General features: G+C 35.3%; 1 protein-coding gene and 1 long non-coding RNA gene across 3 annotated transcripts in view; both read left to right on the forward strand.

Annotated features, from left to right (window-relative positions):
• The window catches only part of NUP37 (nucleoporin 37), a 41,912-nt gene that overhangs the window by 1,608 nt on the left and 22,238 nt on the right, over nt 1–18,066 (forward strand). For both annotated transcript variants that reach the window (XM_019446605.2, XM_019446606.2), the window contains exons 3-5: nt 8,657–8,781; nt 12,528–12,600; nt 14,299–14,393. In XM_019446605.2, the coding sequence (XP_019302150.1) occupies nt 8,657–8,781; nt 12,528–12,600; nt 14,299–14,393 (293 nt within the window). The remainder of the gene's footprint in view (nt 1–8,656; nt 8,782–12,527; nt 12,601–14,298; nt 14,394–18,066) is intronic.
• LOC109265417 (uncharacterized) lies at nt 7–5,954 on the forward strand. The gene is made up of 2 exons (XR_002079172.2): nt 7–1,445; nt 1,551–5,954. It is a non-coding gene; the product is annotated as an uncharacterized LOC109265417 (long non-coding RNA).

Consider the following 18,066-nt stretch of genomic DNA (forward strand, 5'->3'; position numbering starts at 1 on the left):
GTTAGTGTACAAACTCAGTGAATGACAGTGCAGCTATTTCAGAGCTTAAAAAAATTTTTTTGGTAAACTTTGGCTAAATTTGGAAAGCATATTGAGTTTGAATGTAAGAAAAAAAAAATGATATGAAGAACTACAGAGGAAGATATTCCAGTAATATATGCCTGAGACTTGTGGAAACATTAAATAAGTAGTGAAAAAAAAGACTGTAAGGCTTCTCTTTTGCCTCATGTTTAGAAATGCAATATCCTAGTAATTGAAGGTTGTGATTAACTGAACATTTGGTATGTACAGGGAAACAAATGAATTCTAAGTAATTAATCTAGTTTTTCTACATTCCACTTTGACTTAGGAAACAAGTCTTAAAAATCGTACTCCAGGAGATTTTCCAGCTGTCAGGATATTCAGCTTTTCTATTCATATGCTCTCTTGCTTCTCATACATCTAAAGCATACATCCAGAGTGTACAAAGTATGAGACCATATTAATTGAACAGACAATTTAGCACAGTCATTAAGACAATGAGCTCTGGCACCAAAATGCTTAGATTTTTACTCCTACCTGGCTTTACCTCTTAATAGCTATATGACCTTGAGCAGGTACTTAACCTCTGTTCTATAAAAATGATGAAAATAATACTTAATGGGGTGTTATGAGAATGTAGTGAGTTAGTACATGAGAAGTTCCTGGAAGGCATCTGGGACATTTAATGCACACACACACACACACACACACACACATGTTTTAACTGCCATTGATTTGGTCAGCATTGCCCCCTAGCACAGGCCCATATTTAATCACCAAAGCAAGATTGTTTCTGATGAGCACACACCATGTTTTCTCACAGGAAATAGTTCCACATGTGGAAGAGTCTAAACAATGAGAGTTCAACTCTCAGAAATCTTGGCTAATCCTTAACTTACCGGAATATTATTCATAGAACAGTATTTCTCAAGTTAAGATTAATCAATGAGGTAATTTGGCAGTGATCAGTTTTCAAAGATTTAAAGTAACTTTACCACTCCCATACTGTTTATAAACATTATTTTCTCTTTTACTTGGGAAGCAGTTCAGTATCTTACAATGTTTTGGCATCATAAATGCAATTTAGCATTTTGCAATGCAATAAATATATAAAGTTATACAAAGTTAGACTGCATGAGTATTTATCCTAAGGAGAAAGTATGAATTAAAGGCTTCAGTTTTTTGGTGTCTGAGTAGAATACAGGAGGTCTTACGTTGTCCCACGTTGTCTCTTAAGGTTGGGATAGGAAGTGCTCGCTTTCACACTAAGTGACCCTCGGTCTGACTAGCTGGACTACTTGGTTAGGATCAAAAAAAGTCCACATTATTAAGAGAAATAACACACTCTTGGAAAAGATTGAGGGAAAAACCATCTTTCCAGTGTAGGCTACTAACCTACGAAAGAATAGAGCAGCTCCTTACAGGTGAAACTTTTACTTCATTACTTTTAAAATTAATAGCTGTAAACATAGAATTGTGTTTAAAAAAAATACTGAAAAAGTATACCTTAATCTCTTGTTTATGTCCAGCTAGGAAATGAGAAAGTCAAGAAGGGAGAAAAAAATTAAGAAGAAAGGCAGAGGTGATGAGTGGCAGAGAGAAAATGAAAGCAAAAGACAAAACGAGAAGAGAACTAACAAAAACATTTGTATTGCTCTGTCATGTCTTGCACATTGTCCTTGTTCATCTTCAGACCTGTCAGATTGGCAATCTAGGTCTTACAGCCAAGTTACCTAAAGAAAGAATTGGATTTTATTAATTTGGCAAGTAACGAACACAAATATTCTGTGCCAAGTATCGGAGATATAATTAAACAACTGTCCCTGACCTCATAGAGTTTCCATTTTACTTCAAAGAAATTCAGGGATTTGTAAATGACTGGTAAATAAAAAAACAAGATCTAGACCTTTGTTCTAAACCCCTGTTCTTTTCCCTCTGTGCTGTTCAGACAGGTTGCAGCCATATTTCAAATAGTTCTGCAAGAGAATTGAATCCCAATAATCTGTGTTTGAGGATTCAGAATAAATTATTGCTTCCCTTTAAAGTTTTTTTTATCTAATTAAACACTATTAAACATTGTGTTTTCTCATGTTAGAATCTTCAAGTTTCATAGCATCCAATTTCTGCCTCCCTCTTGTCTGAGACAACATGAAGTAAAGGTAAATTGAATTGAAAGCTTTCCACTTTCCTGTTGGAAAGGCAATCCTCATTCTAAGACTCTTAGGAAACAGTGCACTAGGTTTAAATTTCAACAAAGCATTTTTCAGAATCTTATGGTGTTCTTTTGAATATGGAAATTTGAGCTGAATGATGGTACTGTTAATTGATGTCATGTATTTGTCAAGTATTAAGTGCAAATCAGGTGCTGGGAACTGGTAACACATGTTAAAAAAGCAAGGACTCTGACCTCAAGATGTTTAAACATAAAACAATGCAGTAAGAAAACTGCTCTAAAAACTCCTATGTGCAAAGGGTGGAGGAAACATGAAAGTTTCTAGTCTATTCAAAGGGTCACCAGTAATGCATCGGGACCCTTACTGGGATTTGAATGAGAACATTTGATTTAAACAAGCTCATTGAATTTATATAGAACATGAAGCTGACAAGGATACCTAATGCTTTGATGATAAACTGCATTTAACAAGTATTTATTAAGCACCTGTTGTTTGCCAGACACTGTACTTAGAATTGAGCTATTCTTTAATAGATCGGATTAATGGACCAAGTTGAACAAGCTAAAAATTAATAAAGTCTTGAAATGATAGACTGCTAAAGCTAGAAGAGACAATTGTGACTTACAGTTTTTAGTCACCTGGATGTTCACCATGAGTCAGTGCAATGATTAACTGCCAAATTCAATGCTGTCCTGTAGAAATACAATGTGAGCCACAGGTATATAAATTTAAGTGTTATAGCAAACACATTAAAAGTAAAAACCAGGTGAAATTAATTTTAATGTTTTTTTTTAACCCATTGTATCCAAAATATTTCATGTGTGACCAATATGAGAAGTTAATGAGGGGCTCCTGGGTGGCTCAGTCAGCTAAGCATCTGGTTTCAGCTCAGGGCATGATCTCGCAGTTTGTGAGTTCAAGCCCTTCATCAGGCTCTGTGCTGACAGCTCAGAACCTGGAGCCTGCTTCACACTCTGTGTCTCCCTCTCTCTCTGCCCTCCCTGGCTCACGCTCTGCCTCTCTCTCTCAAAAGTAAACATTAAAAAAAAAAATTTTTAATTTATGAGATATTTTGTATTGGTGTGGATTTTGCACTTTATAAAATATACACGGTTTTGAACTAGCTGTATTTCAGGTGCTTAATCACCCCATGTGACTGGTGGCTACCATGCTGGACAGTATAGCTCTATATTCTCCTGTATAAATTCACAGGTTGTTTAATGTTTACTTCAGTTCTCAGCAGTGTATATTATGATGCAAAGCAGATGATGTATTCGAAGACAGATTTCAGAATGCTATTAAAATGTTTGAAACCATCATGTGAAAGAGGGATTAGACTCAGAATGGTAGATGTATTTTGTGTAACTTGTCAATTCTGAGTTGAGTTGTGGCTTAATAGCGCTTTAAGACCGATGCTGAATCTGCTCTTTGAGTGCATTCACCTAAGGAGAGATCAGCTGTGGCCAGACACTTGCCATCACTGAAGTAGACTTAATCCATATGGTTCCAGAAGGCAGGAGCACTGAATAGAATTTACATGGGAACAGAGTTAGGTTTAACGTTAAAGAGAACTCTTCTAATCAGAACTACCCTGAGTTGAATAAGCTCCCCCCAAGAAGTAGCTAATTTCCTGTCACCGAATGTGCAGAGAAGGGTTGTGCAAACTCTCTTCAGATGTTCTATAAATTCAAGTGTGAGATGAAAGAAGTGGACTAGGTAAACTTTTACAGTCTCATCTGACTAAAATTCTGTGTTTGGCCTTAAATGGGTGTGGTGGGAAGGCCTACCAATTTCAAACCCTTAGAATAGCCCTTTCAATCAACCTGGCTTTGTCCCAACCTCAAATACGCCAGAGCCTTATATAATGATTTGTACTGTAGCAAGTTTTCCAAAGTGTCTTAATTTCCTTCCTATACAATACTGCCTACACCCCACACTAAACCTAAAATAACATTCGTCTCTGCCTATACCACACACACACCCTAGCCTTTTAGTTGGCTCCATGGCAGACATTGCTGCCAGGAAAAAAGGTTTCACTGGTAATACATAAAGCTCAGGGTATACAGTCCCTGGGTTTCTTTATCTCCACCGGCCACCCAATAACTCCATATATGCTATGGGTAACAAATTATAGAACCCAATTGTCAACACTGTTGTTACAGTCGCAAAGTAAAGTGTGTTTTGATGGTGAAACTTCATTTTTAGAAGATTGATTTGTCCAGTGTGGAAAAATAGATGTAACCCAAACTATGAAGTCAGCTATGATTAGGCTCTTAACCTTATTTTAAAATTGCTTAGTGGTTGCTGCCTTGGCATATCTGGCTGTTAGCTATACAGTTATTATACACACAGATTATGAAGTAATAAAAGTTGACAGTGTTTTTCTTTCCTTGATAAGTACATTTCTATCTCCTTTTTTTCATTTATGGAAAAACTTCTTGTTGTTAACTCTAAGTTCATCTGAAATTTAAAGTTATTTTCAAGGGGCATCTGAATTATTTAGAGAAAACCCTGTGTAATGTATCTGTGAAATGGCTTTGCTAAGGATCCCAAAGGCTATCCTGGAAAAAATCTACACATCCAATAGGATTCACTTTAAGTACACACTCTAAAACTTTGCATTTATTTTTTTTTTTAATGTTTATTTATTTTTGAGACAGAGAGAGACAGAGCATGAATGGGGGAGGGTCAGAGAGAGGGAGACACAGAATCTGAAGCAGGCTCCAGGCTCTGAGCTGTCAGCACAGAGCCTGATGCAGGGCTTGAACTCATGGACTGTGAGATCATGACCTGGGCCGAAGTCGGATGCTTAACTGACTGAGCCACCCAGGTGTCCCTGAAACTTTGCATTTAGATTCAGGATGAATGGAGTTCTTAGAATAGGCCTTTAGGTAATATTCCTATCTATGTAGACATATGTATTCATTAAATAACAAGTTTCACCTGCTCTGGATTTTTTTTTTTCCTTGATGATGTTAGAATTTTATAAAATTATAAAAGAATTATAAAGGATAATTTACAAAAGGTAACTACAGCCACTTAATACAGAGGATTCCTTGGGCAAATTTGTCATGAAAAATTTTGCTGGAGTCTCTAGACCAGTTAGGGTATTGATTTAAATAACAAGACAAGGATTTACTTATTTTTAAATCACAATATTTTAAGCCTATAAAAAGTATTTTAAAATATGTATTATCTATAAAAAGTATAAAGAATAATAAAATAGGGGCACCTGGATGACTCAGTCACTTGAGCATCCAGCACTTGATTTCAGCTCAGGTCATGATCTCATGGTGAGGCTGGGCCCCGCATAGGGGCTATCAGTGCAAAGCCTGCATGGGATTCTCTCTCCCTCTCTCTCTGCCCCTCACCCCTTCTCAAAATAAACAAATATTTTAAAAAAGAAGAAGAAGAAAATATGTTCCTGTATACCCACAACCTGGCTTAAGCAATGGAACATTAGCAATTCCCTCAAAGCCCTCTGGGTGTTCTCCTCTTACGGCCTTTCCTTCTCACCCCCAAGAGTCTGAAATTTTATCTTGGGGATTCTTTGTTTTTCTTTATAGAATTACCATATATGTAGGTGTTACAAATCAGTATATTGTATTTCATGTTTTAACCTTTGTTTTAATGAAATTATTCTGTATTCTGTTCTTCTACAGTATGTTGCTCTTACCATTGTATTTGTTAGATTCCTCCATGTCAAAGTTCATTTATTTCCATTGTTATATGATACACAAATATACCATGATTAATCTATTCTTCTGTTGGCTATTTGGGTTACTTTTTGTTTTTTACTCTTGAAAACCTTGCCAATACGCATATTCTTATGTCTTCTGCTTGTGTTTTGTTACCTCCTTTCATTGTTTTCTTCCCTATTAATTTGGAGGTTGTACATGCTGTTTCTTTTAATGGTTACCAAAGACACTTTAACATACACACTTAATTAGACAAAGTCAGAATTAATATCTTTAACTTCTTCATGAACAAAATAAGGATCTTTGACTCTGAACTATTACCACACCCTCCAGACTTCTATTACTGTCATGTTTTAGTTCTGTCATTTTTCTTTTCACTTTAACACACGAATTTAAGTGTTTTATGTGGCTAATATTTGTTTAGATCAACCCACCTGCTTGCCTTTGAGTTTTTACTCGCTTTTTCTTACATCTCAGGCTTTCCTTCTGGGATCATTTTTCTTCACCTGAAAACACATTCTTTACTATAAGAAAAACTTTACTACTAAATTTTTACTGCTAAGTTATTTACTACTAAATAATTTCTAATATTTTACATTTTTCCAGCCACTTAAGGTGTCTGTTGCAAATTACTCATAGTTATTTACAACTCCTTAAAAATCTAAAAATGGTTTTCATCTCATGGGCCTTACAAAAACAAGCCAGAGGTCAGATTTTGCACAACCTTGGTTGCCACCATCTGCTTTAGATCTTTCAGTGAGAGTTTATTGATGCTAAGTCTTGGTTTTTGTTTTTCTGAAAATATCTTTAGTACAGCTTCATTCTTGAAGTGTTTAGTTCTAGAGTGTTTTTCAGTCATCATTTTGGAGCTCTTATTCTAGTATCTTCATGCATTTGTTGTTTCTGCTGAGAAGTCCATGGTTGTCCTTTTATAGGAAATCTCTTGTGTAGGGAACCTGTCTTTTCTTCTGGCTGCTGTTCCTGACACCTCCCCCTACCCCCCCCCCCACACACACACACCTGGCCTTCTCCCTCCCCACCACTCTCTCCCTCAATGTGTATATACATATACACACAAATTTATATCATGAGAGTTTGTGTGTATATTCTGAAGCTTCACTATGTTGTATCTGCCTGCAGATTTTTTATTTAAGCCAACTGGGATGTATTTTTCTTTCTAAATGTGCATATTGGTGCCTGTCATCAAGTATGGAGAGGATCCTTTGTCATTATCTCTTCAAATATTGCCTCTTCCCTCATTCCCTCTATTCACTCCTTTATAGCCCCAATTAGATACGTGCTAGACCTTTTCATTGAATCCCTTTTCTCTTGTTGTCTTCACTTTGCTCCATTCTGAGTAATTTTTTTCAAATCTGTCTTCCAGCTGCTCTAAGCATTGATTTTTTTTTTTTTTTCCATTATGGTATTTTCATCTAAATTTTTTGTTTGGTTCTTTTTAAAATCTGCCTAATCATTTTTGGTAATCTCTTGTTGCTTACTCATATTTGTGTTTGTGATATTTTTTTTCCACGTATATGAGTGCATGCATGTAAGATCATATTTGATTGAACCATATCTGTGGGAACTTTTTGAGACCTGGGTAGAGGTAGTTCATCCAAAGAGAATTTGCTTTTGTCTGCCAAGTGCTTGGGGCCACTACCAACATATGGTCATTTTAAAATGTTATTTTCTGAAGCACATAGTTAGTGTGAATTCAGGCCCCAAACTCATGTGAGGACCAGTTTATGGGTGAGATTTTCTTGTAAGTGGCATTTCTCTTTCTTAGCCTTCACCCATGGTAGACATTTTGCATAGTAGTTTCGGTTTTTTGGTTTTATTCCTACTTCCCCTTTAGAAGTCCTGGATCTATGCAGAAGTCTTTAATCATCCTTCTTTGTGCAGGCACTAAGCTTTGTCTTTTTGCCTCGCAAACAAGCAGTTAGTTATTGGATGTGGGCAGAAGTACTTAAGATAGCTGCATGCCTAAGTGCTCAGTTGCTTCCCTGGACTTGGATTTTTGCATTATTTTTATAATGGGAAAGCTTTTCAGGTGAACGTCCATATTGCCAGACCTAGATGACTTGGCTTTTCAAAATTCATTTTTTCTTCCTCCTCTTCCCATGAAGATAAACAGAAATCATTTTACTAGTACTGAGCGGGTAAATAAGCTGACTTTAATTAAACATCTAACCTAGAATCCAAAAGACTAACCAGATTGTATCAACATATTCACTATTCAGACTGTAATAGTATTAGATGAACAATTTGTAACATCTTATACATGTATAGTGCCATATATAATACTATGTGAAAATTATTGATATTCATTGTAATGACTGAGGCATTATCTTGTACATAACCAAAACTTTATGTTCGGTATGTATTTTTTTAATATTGTCAGTTCGATTATGTATGGTAACTCATTTACCTAGAATATTTTGATTTTTAGAGGATTCAATTTTCATTGCATTTGGTGTGAAATATGTTTACTATCAGGAATAAAATGTCTTCTAAGTAAGATAAAGTATAACATGTTCACTGTTTATTTTTAGTAGCCCTAGAGGGTTATTCTTTGAGGCTTAGAAAGTTTTATCGATTTTTGTCATCATTGTTCAGTAAATCACTTAAATCTCAGTATCTAATTTGTTTTTGAACTTACAAAAGAATATATATGGCCTCCTGATAAATTCTTCATTATAACGAAATGGGGTGTTATAGTGTTTGTTCTCATAACTTATTAAAACATTTACTATGTATGTTTAGGAAGAAGAAGCAGACGTGGACGGAATTCAGTATAAAACGCTACGAACATTTCAGCATGGAGTCAGGGTTGATGGCATAGCTTGGAGCCCAGAAACTAGACTTGATTCATTGCCTCCAATAATCAAGTAAGTTTAAAACTATTAAATGCAGTATTTATTAATGTCCTTTGTTGTAAGTGATCTGAAGCCTTTGGTCATAAGGACATTTCTTCTCCATTTCCTTTTTCCCCACTTTTGGATATTAGCTTTTTTTTTTTTTAATGTTTTATTTCTTTTTGAGACAGAGACAGAGCATGAACAGGGGAGGGGCAGAGAGAGAGAGAGACAGAGAATCCAAAGCAGGCTCCAGGCTCTGAGCTGTCAGCACAGAGCCCCATGCGGAGTTCAAACCCACAAACCACAAGATCATGACCTGAGCCAAAGTCAGACACTCGACTGACTGAGGCACCCAGACGCCCCTAGACATTAGCAATTTTAACATTGACCATTATTTTGTAATTTAGGCTTATTATCTGAATATGTGATTTAAATATGCAACATGGTAGTGGTACTTTGAGAATATGTTTGGGCCTGACTACATAAATTTTTACTTGAGTTTCACCTAAATCATTTGAGGTCTTCTCAGATTCTTCACTGAGTTCACTACTTACTGAAAGTACAACTCTGTTGAAATAAGTAAATGTGGTTGAGTCATTAATCAAACTTACTGCTGCACACATAGGCCAATGTCACATGTACATGTTTAACAGTATATAAAGCGGCAGTTCTAATACTTGAGCTTCAGTTTTTATGAAAACATTAGAAAAGAACAATTGCTTTTTGAGAAACATCTTGACACTACCTGCTGAGGCCTTCTCCACAAAGGCAATAATAATATGTCAGGTTATTTAGTGCTTGTTGCAAAACACTAACCTTGCTTCCACAGATGTCAAATCTAAAAGATATGTCTTCTTTTAGTAAACAGCTTAGCAGCCATAAGTTAGCTCTTACTGAGCTAACCTAATTTTTTTTAATTAAGGGATAATTTGAAAACAGTGAAATTCTCAGTTTCTGGGAGTACCATTTGATCAGTGTTGACATGCGTATACTTGCATAACCCATATGCTGGCAATACATAGCATTTCCATCACTTCAAAAGGTTCTTTATGCTCCTTCCCAGTCAATCCATGTACCCCATCCTCTGCCAAAGCAACCATTGATCTAATTTTCAGAAATGAGTGTTGCCTATTCTAGAACTTCATGTAATAGAATCATATAGAATGTATTTTTTGTGTCTAGTGTGATGTTTTTGAGATTTATCCGTGTTAAGAGTACCAGTGGTTCTTTTCTTTTTCTTTTCATTTATTTTGTTACTTTGTAATGCATTCCATTACATTGTATAAATACCACTATTTGTTTGTAACATTCTCCTGTAAATAAACACTAGGGCAGTATCCAGTTTTTAGCTATTATGACTAAAGTTGTTTGAGCGTCCCTATATACAGCTTTTAGTAGATATATGGTTTTATTTCTCTTAGGAGTAGAATTGCTCCTACTCTTAAGAGAATCAGAGTAGAATCAGAGGATAGATGTATGTTAACATTTTTTAAAAAGTACCAGTCTCCATAGTGCTTCTACCATTTTATGTGCCCACCAATAATCTAAAGATGTTCCACTTCCTCTACCAACTCTAAAACGTTTAATTGTTGTCAGTCTTTAATTTGGTTAGTACCACAATGACATTTCCCTGATGACTCATGATGTTGAGCACTTTTTCATATGCATTCTATTTCCTAACTACAGAATGGTTGCCTGCAACAAAGATTGTGAAGATGTGCTGTTTTCTTCTAGAAGCTTACAGGTTTTAGCTAACTGAATTTTAAATAATCCACACGACAGTGCTTGTTAACATACATAAGTCATTGTCAGCAGCCAGTTTGCTGTTCATTTCCTTTTATATTAAAAGGAAGTGTTCACAGAATCTGAAGCTAAACAAGAGTCAGGCAGTCTCTTTGCATTCGCTAGCAGGTTTTTAAAGCTGTAGAAACTGTTCTTCCCATGGTTCTGCTTGGTGCCTGTTTTCCTGTCCTCCTTTTAATGGATATGCTATACTGTTTCATCTTTTTTGTCGTTGCTTTTTGATAAGCAGCCTCAAATTTTGGGGAGAACTCTACAAATATGTATAATAAACTTGGCACATTAACCAGCCATTAATTTTAAAGACAGTATTTTTAGAGCCAGCTGGCAGCACAATTTTGTTTTTAAATAAATTATTTATTTTTATTTTAAAAATAATACACATTTACTGTATCAAATTTGGAATATACAGAAACATTTTTAAAGGCCATCTACACACCCAGTACTCTATTTTTTTCATAAATAGTTTTACACAGTTGTGATTAAACTGTATTTTTTATATTTCTTACTTTACTTTTTTATATTTATAATCCAAAGTAGATACTATTTTTTTCATGACTGAAGAGTGGTCTATCAAGATGACTGAGGTATATAACTTTCTGTCTTACCATCGTTAACTTATAGTTAGAAAGAACCCATTCCTAGTGTTTTATCTTTAGCATTTAGTTACCGTCAGTTCTTTCTCTCTCTCCGCCTCTCTCTCTCTGTTCATCCCCACTGCTTTTCTTTCACATTTGCTGGAGAGTAACTCTTCACCTTACCTCTGTTCTCTGAGTCTTTATGGTTTATTAAAGGATGATGTAAATATACTTACCATGTATAAAGTTAAGCAGCAAAGTTTGGAGAAAAGTAGAACACCACAAGATTTTCCATAAAGTTTTGTATGTGTGTTTTATCTTTTAATTTTATTTATTAATTTTTAAAAATTGGGTTTTTTTAGAGAGCATGCACACAAGTCAAGGAGAGGGGCAGAGGGAGAGGGGGAGAGAGAGAGAGAATGAGAGTCTCAAGCAGGCTCCATACTCTGCATGGAGCCTGCTGCCAGGCTCACTTCCACAACCCTGGGGTCATGACCTGAACTGAAATCAGGAGTCAGATGCTCAACTGACCAAGCCACCCAGGCACCCCTCTTTTAATCTTAAGGAGATTCTTTCATTAATTCTTTTTTAAGTAAATAATCTTTGTCCCTGTAAGGCCTGTATTCTTTGATGTTTTTACTGAACTTGGCCTTATTCTTAACTAATACCTTCTTTATAAACCCTTTTGCTTGAGATATTTATTTTAAAAACCTTCTAAAATAGCCTTTTTCTATTTTAGAAATGATATTTTGGTGAGAGATTTTTAAATGATTTCTTATGACATCACTATGGGGAAATCTACTTTAGAAGACCCTCACATTAGTAATGTTGTAGCAAGTCTGTTCTAGAGTTTCCTCTGAGTGGGAAAGTATGAATACCCAAAACAATAATGGGACAAATTCAAAGAATTAGGTACTATAAGCTTTGGGGTTTTTTTAATTTTTTTCTTATCTTTAATTTGTATGTTACAAAATATAGCATATGTGCCCAAAGGTACAAAAGAAAAAAAAAAGTACATGTGCAGTTTAACATGATTATTGTAAAACAAACACCCATGTAATGACCACCCATGGAAGGCAATAGAAAACATTGCCAGTACCTAAGGTCTCCCCCTCCCCCTTCCTACTTAACCTCCCTTCTCCTTAAAGGTAATTATTCTCATGATTATTGTGGCAATCATTTATCTTCTTGAGGTTTTTTTTTGTAGTTTTATCAGCTATTTTATCAACTATTTTTTCCTACCTAAGAACTTTCATACAAATGGAATAATAATATCCTTTTTTTTTTTTTTTGCCCTGCTTTGTTCACTTGACATTATATATGTGAGATTTGTCCTTGTTTCTTCTACTTGTAGCTCTAATTACTGATTTGTGTTGGGTCTTGTTTTTTTACTTCTAGATTTTGTACTTCAGCTGCTGATATGAAAATAAGGTTGTTTACTTCAGACCTTCAGGATAAAAATGAATACAAGGTATGTTGACAAGTATAACTCTCAATTTTAAAACATGTATTACTTTTACTTTTTTAATTGAATTTATCTCAATTTAAAATGACATTTAATGTCATCTTTACTTGACTCTGTTTTAGGCTATAGTAAGGACTATAGGTTATAAATCTGGTAGCATTTATTAAAATATTACATAGGCACAGCACATGAATGAAAATTAGAAATTCACATTTCAGTACAGTAGTAGAGTAATAGACATGAACACACATAGAGTTGAGTCAGACTTGAAGGGAACCAACAGCTAGCACAGCATAGGGCAAGGTGGGATTAAAAGGACTTCAGATCACAGACACAGGAGCCAGACTACCAGGGTTTGAAGCCCAGTTCTACCACTTTAGTAACAGTGTGACTGGTCAAGTTCCCAATTTCTTTGTGCTCAGTTTCTTATCTGTAAAATGGGGATAATCATAGTATCTGCCTCAAGGACCATAAGCATTGACTGAGCTAATTCATGTAAAACATTTCGAACAATGCTTTGTGTATAGTAAGCCCTATATATATGTTTTCTATTAGTATAATAAATAACCCTGTAAAATAAGACAAAGACAAATACCGTATGATCTCAATTATACGTGAAATTTTAAAAAGGCAAATTCATAGAAGCAGAGTATAATGGTGGTTGCTGGGGGATGGGGGAAATGGGGAGATGTTGGTCAAAGGGTATAAACTTCCAGTTATAAGATGAATAAGTTCTCAAAAAACAAAAACAAAACAAAACAAAAAAAGATGAATAAGTTCTGGGAATCTAATGTACAGCATAATGAGTATAATGAACAGTATGTGTTAACATACTTGTAAGTTGCTAAGAGTAGATCTTAGGGGCACCTGGGTGGCTCAGTCAGTTAAGCATCAGTTAAGCATGGCTCAGGTCATGATCTTCTCATGGCTCATGAGTTCAAGCCCCACATGAAGCTCTGTGCAGACAGCTCAGAGCCTAGAGACTACTTCAGATTCTGTGTCTCCCACTCTCTTTGCCCTCCCCTGCTCATGCTCCATTTCTCTCTCTCTCTCTCTCTCAAAAAATAGACAAACATTTAAAAAAAATTTTTTTTTTAAAAATGAGCTTTGAGCTTAAATGTTCTTGCCACAAAACAAAACTGGATTTTTGGGTTGTTGTGATTATAGGCTTCTAATACTAACTGTCCCCGGTGATGGCAGTCACATTGAGGAAGTGAATAAAAACCTTAGAAGGTGAAATCCATATGTGTTTATTAGATAAAGAGTGTGCAGAGCAGTAGATGTGAGTTGAAAAGTTGAGGGGGACTCTATCTCAGTACCCCTAGAAAGTTCTTCTAGCTTTAATTTTTGCTTAAGCTTTATGTAATAAGAGGAGGTGATATGAGGACAGGTACAGTAAAAAAAGTGTGTGTGTGTGTGTGTGTGTGTGTGTGTGTGTGTGTGTGTGTGTTTGTAAGAAATGCATACTAGAAAAGAAAGATCAAGCTAATAGCTGTGTGTTGAATGATCAGCTTCTTTCCAAGATAAACCTTCCAGAAAAGTGGGTGTATAAATCATGCTTTAAAAATAGCAAATTGCTTAAGAAATATTTATAGAAAAGGGAAGCATGCAGTGAAAGCTTTTAAGTCAGTGAAGTAAAAATATTAGGTAGGAATATTGTAGGTTATTTTCCGGTGTACTTATTAACTTCTCTCCTTTTATCAGATTTTAGAGGGCCATTCAGATTTCATTAATGGTTTGGTGTTTGAGCCCAAAGAGGGCCAAGAACTTGCAAGTGTGAGTGATGATCATACCTGCAGGTATGTTGCTTATGTTAAAGCCACATTTTTCAATTTTCATCTTATTTTAATGAGAATTACATTAGAAAAATTAGAGAAAATTTAATTTGTATATATACTCCATAAAATGTTATAAAAGAAGTATACTTGGTTTAAATTGTAAGCATGACACAAACATGAGTTTCACAACTGGTAAGTTGAGTTCTCATCCCAGTTAATGGAAACGTCCCTTGCTGACTCATAGGTGCCTCTCTGCCTCTTATTTTAGATGTGTACATTTATGAAATTTAAATATATAATGGGTCAAATTCTCCAATATCGGGTAAGATCAGTAGGATACTAAAAGGCAATTGCCATACTGTGAAGTTATTTCACAGATCCTGTCTGAAAGTTGTTTAATAATGAATTGCAAATCTCATTTGCTAAACTAAGACTCATGGGAAATTTCCTATTCTGACAAATTTGGAAGTCTCTATATTAAAGGTTTTCTGTAGGGGCGCCCGGGTGGCTCAGTCGGTTAAGCAACCGACTTCAGCTCAGGTCATGATCCCGCAGTTCATGAGTTCAAGCCCTGAGTCAGACTCTGCTGACAGCTCAAATCCTGGAGCCTGCTTCAGATTCTGTGTCTGTCTCTCTCTCTGCCCCTCCCCTCCTTGTGTGCGCGCTCTCTCTCTCTCTCTCTTTCTCTCTCTTTCTCTCTCTCAAAAATAAACATTAAAAAAAATTTTTTTGAGATAAAAAATAAAGGTTTCCTGTAGATGTAGTGCGTTTAAATATCATATTCTTCCACCTCACCCCAAGTTTGGAATGGATGAGGTAGCTATAACATTTTTTAATAGTGCCTAAAGCTGGAGAATATCACAAGTAAAGAATAAGACGAAGAGTAGGAGGTGGAAATAAGCTGAGGAGTCAGGAGTGAAATGAGGGAATTCTATAGGAGTGCCAATCACTTCATTTGCTTTAACAGTACTGTGAGGAAAAATACCCCACAGCTCTGTTATTTTACATAGTTTTAATGTTTGATGAGGCGATGACAAAATCATTAGTGTTCATAAACACTTGTATATATATAAAACCATTAAATATGTGTCTTTTCACATTGGAAGTAAAGCCACGAGGAACTTGTTAAATTTTAATCATAACAGCTCATCCTTTTAAAGTTACAGAGTCATAGGCCATTATTCTTTATGTACTGCCTGTTAAAATTTTCATGTCAAGGACATGAAAGATTTACATGCCATTAAGATTTTAGGGCCTCACATGTTACAAAACCAAGTTTGTATAGAGAGCTGAAGAGTAAATGGGACCATTTTTAAGGTAAAAGTTAGACTAGATCACTAGATATAAATAATGACATTTTAGTTCTGTAACACATGGACTTTCCTAATCACAAGCATTTGGAATAATGAAACCTGAGAAGGGAGAAAATGAGCGTCTTTGCAAGCCAAGGAACAGCCTCTGAATAGTGAACAATAGCCAAAGACCTGGGATTACATTCAGTGGTCTATTATTACTTTTTTTCTTGTTGTAGAATTGGGGATTTTTGTAGACTAGTAAAATGGTCCTAAAATTTTGGGGACTGAAAAAGGGTAGCCAACTTTTTATTTTGTCAAGTAGTAAGAATTTTAAAAGGTCTACTGCCTTTTATTATTACCATCATTTTCTGAAAGTAAGAACATTATTGTTCTAAAAAGGAGAAAGACTTAACTTCAAAGTAAGTCCTTTAAATAAATTTAACTTTTAAAAAAAAAACTTTGTTGCACCTAATTGCCTTATTTTGCTACACTGCGATCGATGATGTTATTGTTCAGCAAATGAATACTCTCCCTCCCCTCTCCCATGGAAGGAGGAGATTTTCCCACTCCATTGGGCTTAGCTATGTGGCTTGTTTAGGCCAACAAAATGTTAGCTGGTATGATACAAACAGACACTTTATCTGATTTACCTGGTTTGTCTTGACCTATTGTCCTCTGTCTTCTGTAAGATGAGAGTGGCCTAGATAGCTACTGGTCCCAGAATGAGAAACACATAGAACAAATATGGACCCATGTGGCATTATCAAATAGAGCTTCCTACAGATTCATGAGCAAGAAATGTATGCTTATTTTTCTTAGCCACTGAGATTGGGGGTTGATAACATCATTTTAGCAGTAGCTAAGGAGCTAAATTTAGAATTCGTCAGCTTAGTTCACCAATCAGAAGTAAAGGATAATTCCAATTGGCTATTAAAGTCAAATGTCTTGGTCCAAAAGCTTAGCAATATAGATTAAAACTTTTAAAAGAAACAGCATAAATCAAGAAGTTTAAAGTAAGGAAGAGTAGTAGGTATCCTACACTTTCATAGTAACAAAGGAAAGAAGGAATTCTGAGAACACTACAATAGAAAAACATTTCAGGGGTGCCTGGGTGGCTCAGGTGTTTAAGCATCTGACTCTTGATCTTGGCTCAGGTCATGATCTCATGGTTCACAAGTTCAAGTCCCACATCCAGCTCTGTACTGACAGCTCAGAGCCTGGAGCCTACTTCAGATTCTGTGTCCCTCTGTCTCTCTGCCCCTCCCCTGCTCATATTCTGTCTCTCTCTCAAAAATAAAGAAATATTAAAAAAAAAAAAAAAGAACTCAAATCATTAACCTAAGTTTATATCTTAAAGGAACTAGAAAAAGAACAAAGGAAACGCAAAGATAGCAGAAGGAAGAAAGTAAAGATTATAGCAGAGATAAGCAGAGAATAGAAAACCACAGAGAATCAAAGACATTGTAAGTTGGTTCTTGGAAAAGATTTAGCAAAATTGACAAACCTTTGTCTAGACCAAGAGAATACTCCAATTAGAAAAATCAGAAAAAGTGGGACATTACTACCAACCTTACAGAAATAAAAAGGATTTTAAGAGAATGCTATGAACAGTTACACACCAACAAATTAACCTAGATAAAATTCTGGTAAATTCCCAGAAACACAAAATTCGCAAAACTCAAGAAAAGAGAGAAAATCTGAATAGACCTATAACAAACAAAAAGAGATTGAATCAGTAATTAAAAGCATCCCAACAAAGAAAACCTAGGACAGGATGCTTTACTGGTGAATTCTGTTAAACATTTAATGAAGAATCAACACCAGTGTCTCAAATGCTTATAGATAATAGAAGAGAAGGGAACATTTTATAACTATTCTATGATGCCCATATTATCCTGATACCACAGGCATTATAAGAGAACTGCAAACCAATATCCCTTACAAATATTGTTGCAAAAGTCTTCAGCAATATCTAGCTAAAACTAGAAAATGCTTAGAAGATAACATTTTGTACTATAAAGGGTAGAATGAATATTTCTTTCTGACTCCATGCCAACTTAAATAATTTTTAAAATAAATATTTTGATCTATGCATATTTTCTGATGTTTGACTTTGTCATTTCCAAGAGAGACACAGTATTATAATTAGCTAGATTTATGGCCTTAGGGACATCATTTCAAAACGGTATATCCCCTGAACAGATTCATAAAGTTTATGTATTTTATTGAAAATTGCCAAATTCTGAATCAGACAAAATGAAGATAGTTCTTACTTGTACTAGCATGTCAATCTATCTGTTAACAAATCGTCACTTGTATAAAGGACAAACAAATGTATTGAGACTCAATTAATATATAGACTAGTCCATTCAGTTGACAAGTATCAAATGTCTAGTATG

The sequence above is a fragment of the Panthera pardus genome, unplaced genomic scaffold (assembly GCF_024362965.1).
Source record: "Panthera pardus isolate Hobbes unplaced genomic scaffold, ASM2436296v1 HiC_scaffold_6, whole genome shotgun sequence".
NCBI classification, from domain to species: domain Eukaryota; kingdom Metazoa; phylum Chordata; class Mammalia; order Carnivora; family Felidae; genus Panthera; species Panthera pardus.